This window comes from Anopheles gambiae, chromosome 2 (assembly GCF_943734735.2).
Source record: "Anopheles gambiae chromosome 2, idAnoGambNW_F1_1, whole genome shotgun sequence".
NCBI classification, from domain to species: Eukaryota; Metazoa; Arthropoda; class Insecta; order Diptera; family Culicidae; genus Anopheles; species Anopheles gambiae.
Genome location: NC_064601.1, coordinates 70,860,960 through 70,871,808, shown reverse-complemented (window position 1 = coordinate 70,871,808; position 10,849 = coordinate 70,860,960). Strand labels below are relative to the sequence as shown.

At 39.5% G+C, this 10,849-nt stretch overlaps 1 protein-coding gene across 1 annotated transcript; it reads right to left on the bottom strand.

The window, feature by feature from the left end:
* Positions 1–9,153: 9,153 nt before the first annotated feature.
* Positions 9,154–10,632, bottom strand: LOC133395125 (uncharacterized). Its single transcript, XM_061663825.1, has 3 exons — positions 10,116–10,632; positions 9,742–10,049; positions 9,154–9,657 (listed from the first exon to the last, which is right to left on the bottom strand). Exons 1-3 carry the CDS (start codon positions 10,630–10,632, stop codon positions 9,154–9,156), a joined length of 1,329 nt encoding a protein of 442 aa, XP_061519809.1.
* Between the last annotated feature and the right edge of the window lie 217 nt (positions 10,633–10,849).

Genomic DNA, 10,849 nt, shown 5'->3' with positions numbered 1-10,849 from the left:
CGCATTTCGTTATAAGTCTCGTGCGCCGGTATGTTTTGATAAAGTGTGAAGTGAACAGTGTGTACAGACGCACATGCAGTGCGTGGATCGACAGGTAAGAATTTGCTGAACAGAGTCAACGCAGATTGTCGACAAGTTTCCCGCAGCCTGGCTCGACCCGGTACTTTGCAGTATGACGCCATTCGTGAGTATGAAGGATTCTAAATGTGTTGTGAAAGTGTAATTTATGTTTCAATAAAGTGTTTATGTAACCAAAAATGACCGTTTTTGTGTTTGTTGTTAGAATAAGTGCGTATTTGCGACCGTGTCTATGCATGAAAGAAAACGAGAAACGAAAGAAACAACTATCTTTAGATGTGTTCGTAGCATGACTGGAAAGAACACAAACACATTGAGAACTGCAGAGCGCACCATGTGTTGCGGGTGGGGAGGGGGAGGGCTCGCGCGAGGGTGTAACTCATTCCTCCAAGAGTAACTGCTAACGGGGGACGGTACTCAAATCACTCAAAAAATACACTCATTTTGCCGGACGGGAAGTAATACCACGCAAACAATGAGACCCCAAATTTTGAGTGATTCAGGCCGAGGGGTATGAGGAAGCTTGAGGAAGCACGGAGAAACGCGCTGCGATGAGAGTTCGCATTCTGTTTTACACGCGCGTTTCACTAACACCAATACAAATACCGTGCTTTGACGAGCCGTCTGTGAATGTGTGTGTGTGTCTTCTTTCAGCGAGCTCAACTTGGAGCTGCTCGTCACATCGTGTTGTCTCGCTTACACTACAGCATCGAACCATCGCTCCGTATGTCCCCCCTCCTACGCGTACAAAACCACCAGTACAGCGCGACGCTTTGTCGGAGATGGTTGTGCGCGTTTCGTTCTAAGTCCCGAGCGCAGTGTTTGTGCGTTGATGCGCATTTCGTCAAAGTCTCGTGCGCCGGTGTGTTTTGATGAAGTGTGAAGTGAACAGTGTGTACAGACGCACATGCAGTGCATGCATCGACAGGTAAGAATTTGCTGAACAGAGGCAACGCAGATTGTCGACAAGTCTCCCGCAGCTTGGCTCGACCCGGTACTTTACAGTATGACGCCATTCGTGAGTATGAATGATTCTAAATGTGTTGTGAAAGTGTAATTTATGTTTCAATAAAGTTTTTAATGAAATAAAAAATGACCGTGTTTGTGTATGTTGTTAGAATAAGTGCATATTTGCGATCGTGGCAATGCATGAAAGAAAACGAGAAACGAAAGAAACAAAAAACTTTGGATGTGTTGGTAGCATGATTGGAAAGAACACAACACATTGAGAACTGCAGAGCGCACCGTGCGTTACGGGTGGGGAGGGGGAGGGCTCGCGCGAGGGTGTAACTCATTCCTCCAAGAGTAACTGCTAACGGGGGACGGTACTCAAATCACTCAAAAAATACACTCATTTTGCCGGACGGGTAGGCCGAGGGGCCATGGGGATTCGCAACGCTCATTTTCTCAAGCACTCATGAGTGCTTTTGAGAAATCCTCGTTCTCAGCGTTTGTCGAATCGGAACAAAATCGGTTTTGAGAATCTTTGAGAATCTTTGAGAAAGTTGAAGATGCAGCGATTAACTAACTGAAATATGAGCAATTGTGCTATTTTGTTTTCGGTTATCACTTTCGAAAATGTATTCAATGTTTATAATTGAAAAAAAGTGATCAAAAACATATTTTCTATTTAAAATCCAAATAAAGCTTGAGTGACAATATCCGTTTCTCAGAGTGAGAACATTTGACGACGGCCACGAGCTCGCGTCTGAGAACAAGTTTTGAGTGCTTGAGAATCTTAAATGAGTGCTTGAGAACGTTTTCTCAGCTTGAGAAAGCCCCGTGGCCCCGCGGCCGAACAAAATCAGTTTGAGAATCTTTGAGAAAGCGACGATGCAGCGATCGTCTAATTGAAATATAAGCCATTGTGCTATTTGTTTTTCGATAATCACTTTGGAAAATGTATTCAATGTTTATAATTTAAAAAAAATAAGATCAAAAACTTATTTTCTATTTTAAGCTCCAAATAAAGCTTGAGTGGCTTATTCAGTTTCTCAGAGTGAGAAAAATTGACAACGGCCACGAGCTCGGGTCAGAGAACAAGTTTTGAGTGCTTGAGAAACTTAAATGAGTTCTTGACATTGTTTTCTCAGCTTGAGAAAGCCCCGTTGCCCCGCGGCCTTTCACTGTTATGCTGAACCGTCTACGAATGTGTGTGAATGTGCGTGTGTGTGTGCAAAACTGTCGCGGAATGTGTGTATGAATCCGGTATGTTGTGATCCCTCGACGAAGGAAAATCGGTATGGAATGTGGTGTGTAGCGGAATTTGGGGTAAGTGTGCCATACGGGGCAAGAGTGCCACCAAGCATTTTTCCTTAAAAACTTTAGTTTAATGATCAATTGTGTATACAGTTGGTTGCTTTCCAAAGACTAGGTATACTTAGCCGATTTTTTGTGGGGTTATTTGAAAAAAAAAAAACTTTCTTTTTGTCACTGAAAAATTCAATTTCAAAAAAGTTGCAACTTTTGGGGCAAAAGAGCCATCGGAAAAACAGACCAGCAACAACCCACATTGCCATACAGTTTGTGATGAAAAGGGGTTCATTGGTGACTCAAGACATGTAGGAATACATACACTAGTGGTACAAGCGTAATAATTTCCAATTATCTAAGAAATACGGTTATTTTAACCAAGTGGCCGTCTTGCCCCATACGAGTGGCACTCTTGCCCCATAGCCCAAAAAAGAACGTCTTTTTGGACCCTTTTTAAAACGCTTCAAAAACTGTTTTGTTTGCACTTTTTTCAAGCGAAACTCATTTATAAGTTAGGAAATAGATGTAAAATGGTTATGAGATTTAAATCGGCTTTTGAAAAAACACGTTTTATTGAATTATCTTGAACTTGAACTGCTTAAGGTGGCACACTTGCCCCAAAATTCCGCTATGTGTTTTCCTTTTATTTCGTAGAGCGTTTCTACATACACCGAGACTGCAGCTGAGAGATGGCTGTGTGAGAATTGACAACCGGTTTCTCACGCCTGTGTGTGTAGAAGCTCAGGAAAGCGCCGAGATGAGACTTTTAAAATTATGTTGTAAAAATCCATTTGAATCGCTAAAATGAAGTAAAAATTTCTTTTACTTTTTAGTAATATTTCTACGATTATTAGACGGCAAAAATGCAAACTATAACTGATCGATCGCTATAAACTGCCAATTTAATTTTTTCTCAGCTCCATCGTTTTTTGCATGCTGAGGAGATTTCTCTCACCGAAAATGCTGTCAGTCGCTGTCAAAGCATGCTGTCAGCTTTTTTCTCAGCTGCAGTCTCGGTGTATGTAGAAACGCTCGTAGGTGCAATTGAGATGGAGACAGTGTGGCGCAATGAAAACTTCCTTTTGGGTAGGGACGGCCCCTTGGTACCGCCGCACTTGGGAACAATTGGCAAACTTTTTGTATTTGCTCGATTCAGCCATACAATCTATGTGACTTAAGCAACATTTTTTGTGTTTTTTTATACAAATAATATATTTTTCAGTTCCTCTAATTTGCAATATTTTTCATTCCTATTCATTCCTATATTTTTCAGTTCCTCTCATTTGCGTTTCATTTATCTGGTCTACACTACCAAAAATTCCATAAAAACATAGTGAACTCATCATCTTCCTCTGCATCTACTTCTTAAAATAAAAAAAATTGCACTTCCTCAGTAGAGGACCGGCTTGTTTTTCAGAGTTTTATTTTGCTTAGCAATATCGAAGTTATGCGTGGATCTTTTGAGTTAATTGCACGCATAAATATATCAGTTATATTATGCTGTCTGGAGCTTTTTCGTGCATGATGTTCCCTATCTTTCCTGAATAGCTTATGTCTTGCTTCCACACATTCTTCTCCTACACTTCCTACCGGTACAGGTGTATGCAGTATAATATCACCAATATGTGCTAATACTTTATGAACTGTTGCAGGTATTTTATGCAATAGGTACAATAAAGGCTGCCTTACAATGCAAACTTATTCTATTTACATAACGGGGACATTGATTATTAATTGCTATTGAAATATTACGAAAGCGAATGATTAAATCCTTATCTATTCCAAATGCCACATTAGTCTGATTGGGATCGTCAAAAATTCGCCGACAAATATTTCCAGTTGTGGAAGTACCCGCAGAGCCAGGTCTAATTTGGTATTCTTTAACACCATACAGGTTGCACAAATTATTTTAGTTATGTGCGCAAATGTTTTGCTCTCCTAAAACGATAATTCATTCAGTTGTTGTGTTGACTAGTGCTTGAAGTTGAATTTTTGCTCATGATTGGCTGAACTGTAAAGCCTCAGAAAATGGAACTCATATATGTTTAGCTTTGAGCATTTCATTATAGCTGGGAAATGTTGAAGGACACTCTTTACGAATCATACAATATTGCTGTTTGCTGAAATTTCCATCAATAAAAAATGCAAGAGCTTCCTAGATGCTTTTCATAGTTCCATTCACATCTTGTTGATGTAATCTCAACAAGTCCGAAATCGATTGCGCAATTACGTCGTTTTTCTTACCAAGTGCTACTTTCATAGCAAACATCAAGGCTTCGGCTAAGGTGTTACATTGAACGTTTTCTGTCATTTCCTTAACCCTTCGTCGTTTTTGCCTTGATCCAAAACGTGTTTGCCTTGTACCAGAAAGTTAAATGCTTTTTTTGCGTTCAGCACAACTTTTCGAAGGCGATTGTGATTGTTTGTTGATATAAGAACCATCAATTTGAAAAGCCGTAATTAACCAAATCATATTGGTTTTTTCAAATTTTCTTTTACTTCGAATTTGATTTTTTTCCAAAGATGTCTGGCTCGTCTAACAAATTGATTATACGTTTCACGATGTCTAAATCAAATTCGAATGCTATTCTGCTTCGAACAAACTGTAGCGCTTGCGCTTCGATTTTGTGGCATGGTTGATTGTAGTTGAAGTTTGCATCTACTTCACGGGTGGTGATGTTCGCCATTCTATTCATAGTAACAGATTATACTATTAGGTAGTAACAGTAGTAACATAGTAGCAGAATATTATTTAATACAATAACCAACAGCTAACACTTGATAAGCTGCAACACTATTACTTTCCTGACAACTGTTTATAAATTATCAAACGTGAATGATTTCTTGATTCGTTTAATTTTATCTTGCTCCGTATCACCGTCGTATGTTTTGGATCAAAAATATTTTATCACAACCGATTTGCCTGCTAAGCCACTGACGAATGAAGAGATTGACCGATCATCAACATCTGATGAACTTTGATAACCACAGCAACAATAGTGATCAGATTGATCCCGGATAGAGCTGTTGATACAGTTTGAGTTCACTAATTGAACATCAATTGCCTACCATCTTTTGAGTTGGTGTTTATTGATTTGCACGATTTGCATGCAAAAGAATCGCTTATATTATTTACAATACGAAGTCAAAACAAGGTTTTTTTATAAGAACACATGCTTTTTAATTGAACTGTCAGCCAACAAGTGAACGTCCAACTAAAAGTTGGTACTCAGGATCCCTGTACTGGGCCCCTATAGTTTATGAGTCCCTTCATCCATGGGGCCCCTATCTAGCACAGAAGCTCTTGTTGAGACTACTGTACTCACTGTTCTATATGCTGGAATTCCCATACACGGGGCCCCTACATTGAAGGGGCGCTCAGTCCGCGTACCGTTAAATCCGCCACTGCATGTAGAAATGTAAAAGTGAGTGCACAGGATCGCCATCAAGTTGGCATTATTTGGTGTGTTGATCACGGTCCTATCCTAAGGAATCATCATTGGCAGCATCACGGGGGATCGGGGGATCACGGGAGCCAGGTAAAGTGTACGGTTATTTTCCCCGAGCTATGTGTGTGTTAGCTTGTTTGTAAAGTTTTGTAATTAAGTTCGAGACATATTTAGACTCATTACTTAATTTTCGTTTATCGTCATTGTTAACCATCTTGCATTATGCTTAGAATGTCGTTTAAGCATCAGATATGCGCAAAATACAAATTTTAAGAAATGGAGTTAGACTGACTCCTACGTTTATTTCAAATTGGCTTCTTTACCATTGATTGGCACGGGCATTAGATGAACTCATCAGCAGCGGTACGAAATAAAATAAATCATCAACAGATTGATCATACTTCAATCCCCGAAACAAACCACACACACACAAATAAAATATGCCAACTCTTCTAACAATCACGGACATCGACTAAAACGGAGACATCAAAACACACAACCGCAATACACCCCATATATATGTACCAACGCGCTAACACATCACACAATTAGCTGATGGCGGAAGGAAAGGTCTGGAGCGCAAGTTAGGCAAGGCAAGGTGAAAGAGGGAGAGGAAGAAATGAGCTCCAATATGTTTGAATTTTTTGACCGTTTTGTTTTGCTCCGCCATCTGAAATAGTTCGTGTTGTGGGCAGCCGTGCCGACCCCTGGAATTGCCGTGGTAGTTGCGCTACCGCTGGTCAATGTCGATGAGACGACAGTGTGTCACGCACACTGTCGTACGCACACAGTGCGCAGGTCGCATAAGTGTGTGTCGTGCGCTCGAGCAAAGAAGTGTGTTGCGAGCAACCGGGCGAGCAGGGATCCCGGCAGGGCACGGTACGGCTGGCGTACGGCCAAGTATTTTAAGGTGTAATTGTGCACTGTCGTACAACGTATAAAGCTCGCCAGGCTCCGGTGGGCTGGCCATGTTGTACGCATGGAAACGGACGACCCAGCCCGTAATGTCTTTTTAGGCCGTCCACAAGGACAGAGGAAGCGTGGTAGGCCCAAATTGATGTGGCAAGATGGCGTGGAGGCGTCCGCCATTAAGGCAGGGATAACGGACTGGCAGACGAAGGCGCGAGACCGTGAGCGGCTTCGGACACTCCTGAGGCAGGCAAAGACCGTAAAGTGGTTGTAGCGCCGGATAAGTAAGTAGGTAAGTAAGTAGTCGTGCACCTCCATTCTTGACCAGTTCAGCTGCAATTCCGTCGGTTCCGGGTGCCTTGTTATTTTTCAGCCGACGGATAGCCTTTCGTGTTTCTTCTGTGCTAGGTGGCAGTAGCATGACACTATCTGCTAGTGGCGCTTCTAGCTGTTCGTTTAACTGGTCGTTGAGCAATTCATCAAAGTACTGAGCCCACCGCGAGAGGACCTCTGGCTGGTTACTGACCAGATCTCCATCCTTGTTGCGACAGCAGGTTACCTTAGGTACAACGTTGTTTTGGTGACCTGCTATCGCTTAGTAAAACTTTCGTGTCGGTCCGTACGCCTCTCTGGTTTGTTCGAGCTCCCACATGTTTTGCTCTTCCAAAGCATGCTTCTTGGGGCGGTGAACTCGTTTCTCTTCGCGTCTGAGCCGTGAATATTCCTCTGCGTATGCCCGCGTTCTATGCCGTTGTTGCATTGCTCGGTATGCAGTATTCTTACGTTCGGTCACTAGTCTGCATTCATCGTCGAACCAGCCAGATTTGGTGTTGCGACCAGTGTTGTTAACTGTTGACATTTTTCATGACAGTCACCGTAAACAGCCGGTCAAAATAATTTTTGGCTGATGACATTCAATGCTTCCACGACACGACTGTCATTAAACGAAATTCATTCGTGTCGCTACCGTCAGGGCTGATGCAATGACATGAAATGTAAACAATGTAGTCTGAATGTCATTTGACATTTTTTGAACAACACAAGTCGATACGATCGGAGGATTATTAAGTGTATCATCGCTGAATATGGGGATTCAAACAAACGTTTTAACAAACATTTGAGGATACATTCTTTCTCATAAAATAAAAGAAGAAGAAGAAGAAGAACATTATCTTGAAGTAACTGAACTGAGGTGAAGTAACTTTTTAAAATGAATTTATTTTATCTATTAAAATTTAATATTGATGAACAGAACATTTAAGTGCATTTTTACACGTTCGTTATGGAAGTTGATTACTTTTGGCTATGGAAATGTGAGCATTATTCACACCATTTAAAAAAAATCATTTTAAATTCTTTTTATTTTATGTTTTTTATTATAATGATATTTCAATCAATCGCCCAACAGCTTTATTTCGACATTAATAATCCTATAAAAGTAAAAATATTACCAACTGATGTTTTATAGCCTCTTAAGCCTAGTTCGGATTCTACACCTTTGCAATAGAATCGCTATTTGTAATCACTATTTACAGCTCTGCTGAGACAAAAACAATTCAATATACAGCAGCAATATGATGTATTCAGCAAAAACTCTAATATAGATTCTGTCGTCGATGATTTGTGATAATGCCAGATGTGAATAATGATTTGGGAGTAAATCATTAACTTGTACGACTTAACATCATGCCTGTTTTGAGGTCAAGCCTCGCATGGACCGTCATTCCGTTGCAAGGTCTGACTATTCAGCTTCGTGATTCTTGCTAAAAAGTCTCCAAAGCCTGTATAGGCCGGCATAACTGCATTGTGCAAAGAAGAAGAATGTTGGGTTCAACAAGTATGAAAATAATTTCTGGCACAAAGAGTATTAAATAGAATAAACGAAAGCAAATCATTTTCCAACTCCCAATTGAAAGAGCTTAGATGATCGTTTTATACCGTTCATTTCTTTCTAGAAATAATACCGCATTGTTTTGTGGTTTCCAAACGGCATTGCTATTGTTATCTTTTTTTTTTTGTTGATAGTTCAGTATAAATCATAATTTAAGTCATAATTCACAGCATTTACATAGATATAGGTATACTTAAAGTAATGGAAGTAATTACACGAAGTTTAATTGGTTATTCAGTTCGATGATCACAGATTTTGCACAGATATTTTAATGTATTATTGTACAGATTCTAATTAATAGCTCAGTTCCATTTTCACAGCCTTTACCTAATTATTTGAATGTTTAAAGCAATATCATGAATAAAAAAAAATTGTGAGATTAGATACGGTCTTCTATCTATCTTTAAATAAATAGGTATGTTTTAAAAAATGTGATCGTATTAAGTATAGTAAAGTAATATTACAGTTTGTATAGTTCATTCATAATAGTTCATAGTTTTTCGTACGTTCAAGTAATATTACACTTCGCAATTCACAGCCATTCATTAGTTTACGCAAACCTATCAAAACTTACTATAAATTTTCTTCATTCCATTGAGAAAGGGTAGGGAGAATCTTTTCAAATGTACATTTGTTAAGTTTAATTAATAGAATATTTTCCAGGGTATCGTCATTTAGCTTTGTTCGTTTGTCTGAAAGGACTAAACTAAGAGCGCTGAAAGCTCGCTCCACCGACACTTGATTCGACGGAACTGCTAGAAGTAGTGTGGCTATCTCGCATAGTTCAGGGTGTGTATATTTCCGCGACATCCAGTAATGCCATACATCAAATGTAGAATTTTGATGGGCTTCTAAATCTAAAGCATTAAGCTGCCGAACAAATCTATCGGGAGATAATTGATCAGATTCTACACATGTTGCTGGCAGCGATCCTCCATACAATTCTGTGAAGAAAATGTCAAAATCGCTAGGGCTGTTTTGTGTATTATTGTTGCATGTAGATAAAGACGGTTGTGTAGATGTCTGGAGTCTAGCTTTGAATTTTTGAATTCGTTCTGATGTGGCAATGATAAATGCCTATAATTAAAAATAGTAAAACTTTTGTAAAACTTTACAAAATAATAAAAAATTATTGTGTTCAAGTCGAATTGAAACACTTACACGAATTTCCTCCTTCTCTTCCGGGCCAAAAAACCTGGAATTCAAATAATTTATCCTAGGATCTATAAGTAGTGCTGCTTTTACAACGATGTTTTCTTTGAGAACTTTAAGTCGCTGTTTCAGGGCTTGAGTTAGAGCCTCAACAAATCTATTGTTTTGAATTAAACTAATCTGCATGATAGTCTTCATCCACGTTAAATAAAATTCATTTAATGATGTATGTACAGCCTGCATCTTTTTCGTTGCTATGTACACTGGCTCAAACGCTTCAACATATTCTTTTACGAATTGCCATTGTTCCATAAGGTCTGTAAGTAGAATAAAATTTCAAATTATAGTTAAAACCAACCTTATGATGAGTTTAATAATACAACCTAGCTCCGGGTACTGTTGGCCCAGGTCACTGAATAGTTCCTCACGCTCACTAAAATATTTTAGCATTTCAAAAATGCCTCCCCATCTCGTTTTGGAATATAGCGGTGGAAGTGACTCTTCGCTAAACACAGACTTGTATGCTATTTTACGGCAGTTGTTTGCCACCAATGTACATTTGCGTAGTTCCACATCGTATGCCTTGATGACATCACTCACTGAAAGCTGCATAGTATGTACAGCACATCTCACTACAGTTATAGTGTGACTGAATTCTCGTTCTACGGATTCAGTCCACTCCAATTGTTCGTCAGGAATCGTGCAGCCATCGTCGTCCGTTGGTGTGTTGAACAGGGTTTGAAGTTCGGATTGTAATTGCTTAACAGCAGCTATCATGTTCGCCCCGTTATCGCATGTTACCGTGAATATCTGCTCTAGTGAAACATGGTATAGAGCGAGTATTTCCAATATCTTGCTTTTCAAAAATATTCCTGTGTGTCTATTGTTTAATTCCAGCATGCCTGTAGAAGTATTGATATTTTCATTTTGGAATTATGTGCAAAGATTGAAAGAATATAAATGAAATTGAAATTATTTTTGCGTTTGATAATAATTTGTAAGTTTGTAAGACATATTACCTATGGTGTAAATAACAATATCCTTTTTCACTGTGTCATAAAATTGTATGTTAACACCTAATATGTGTCGTCCGAGCCGGGTTGCACTGTCGATCTTG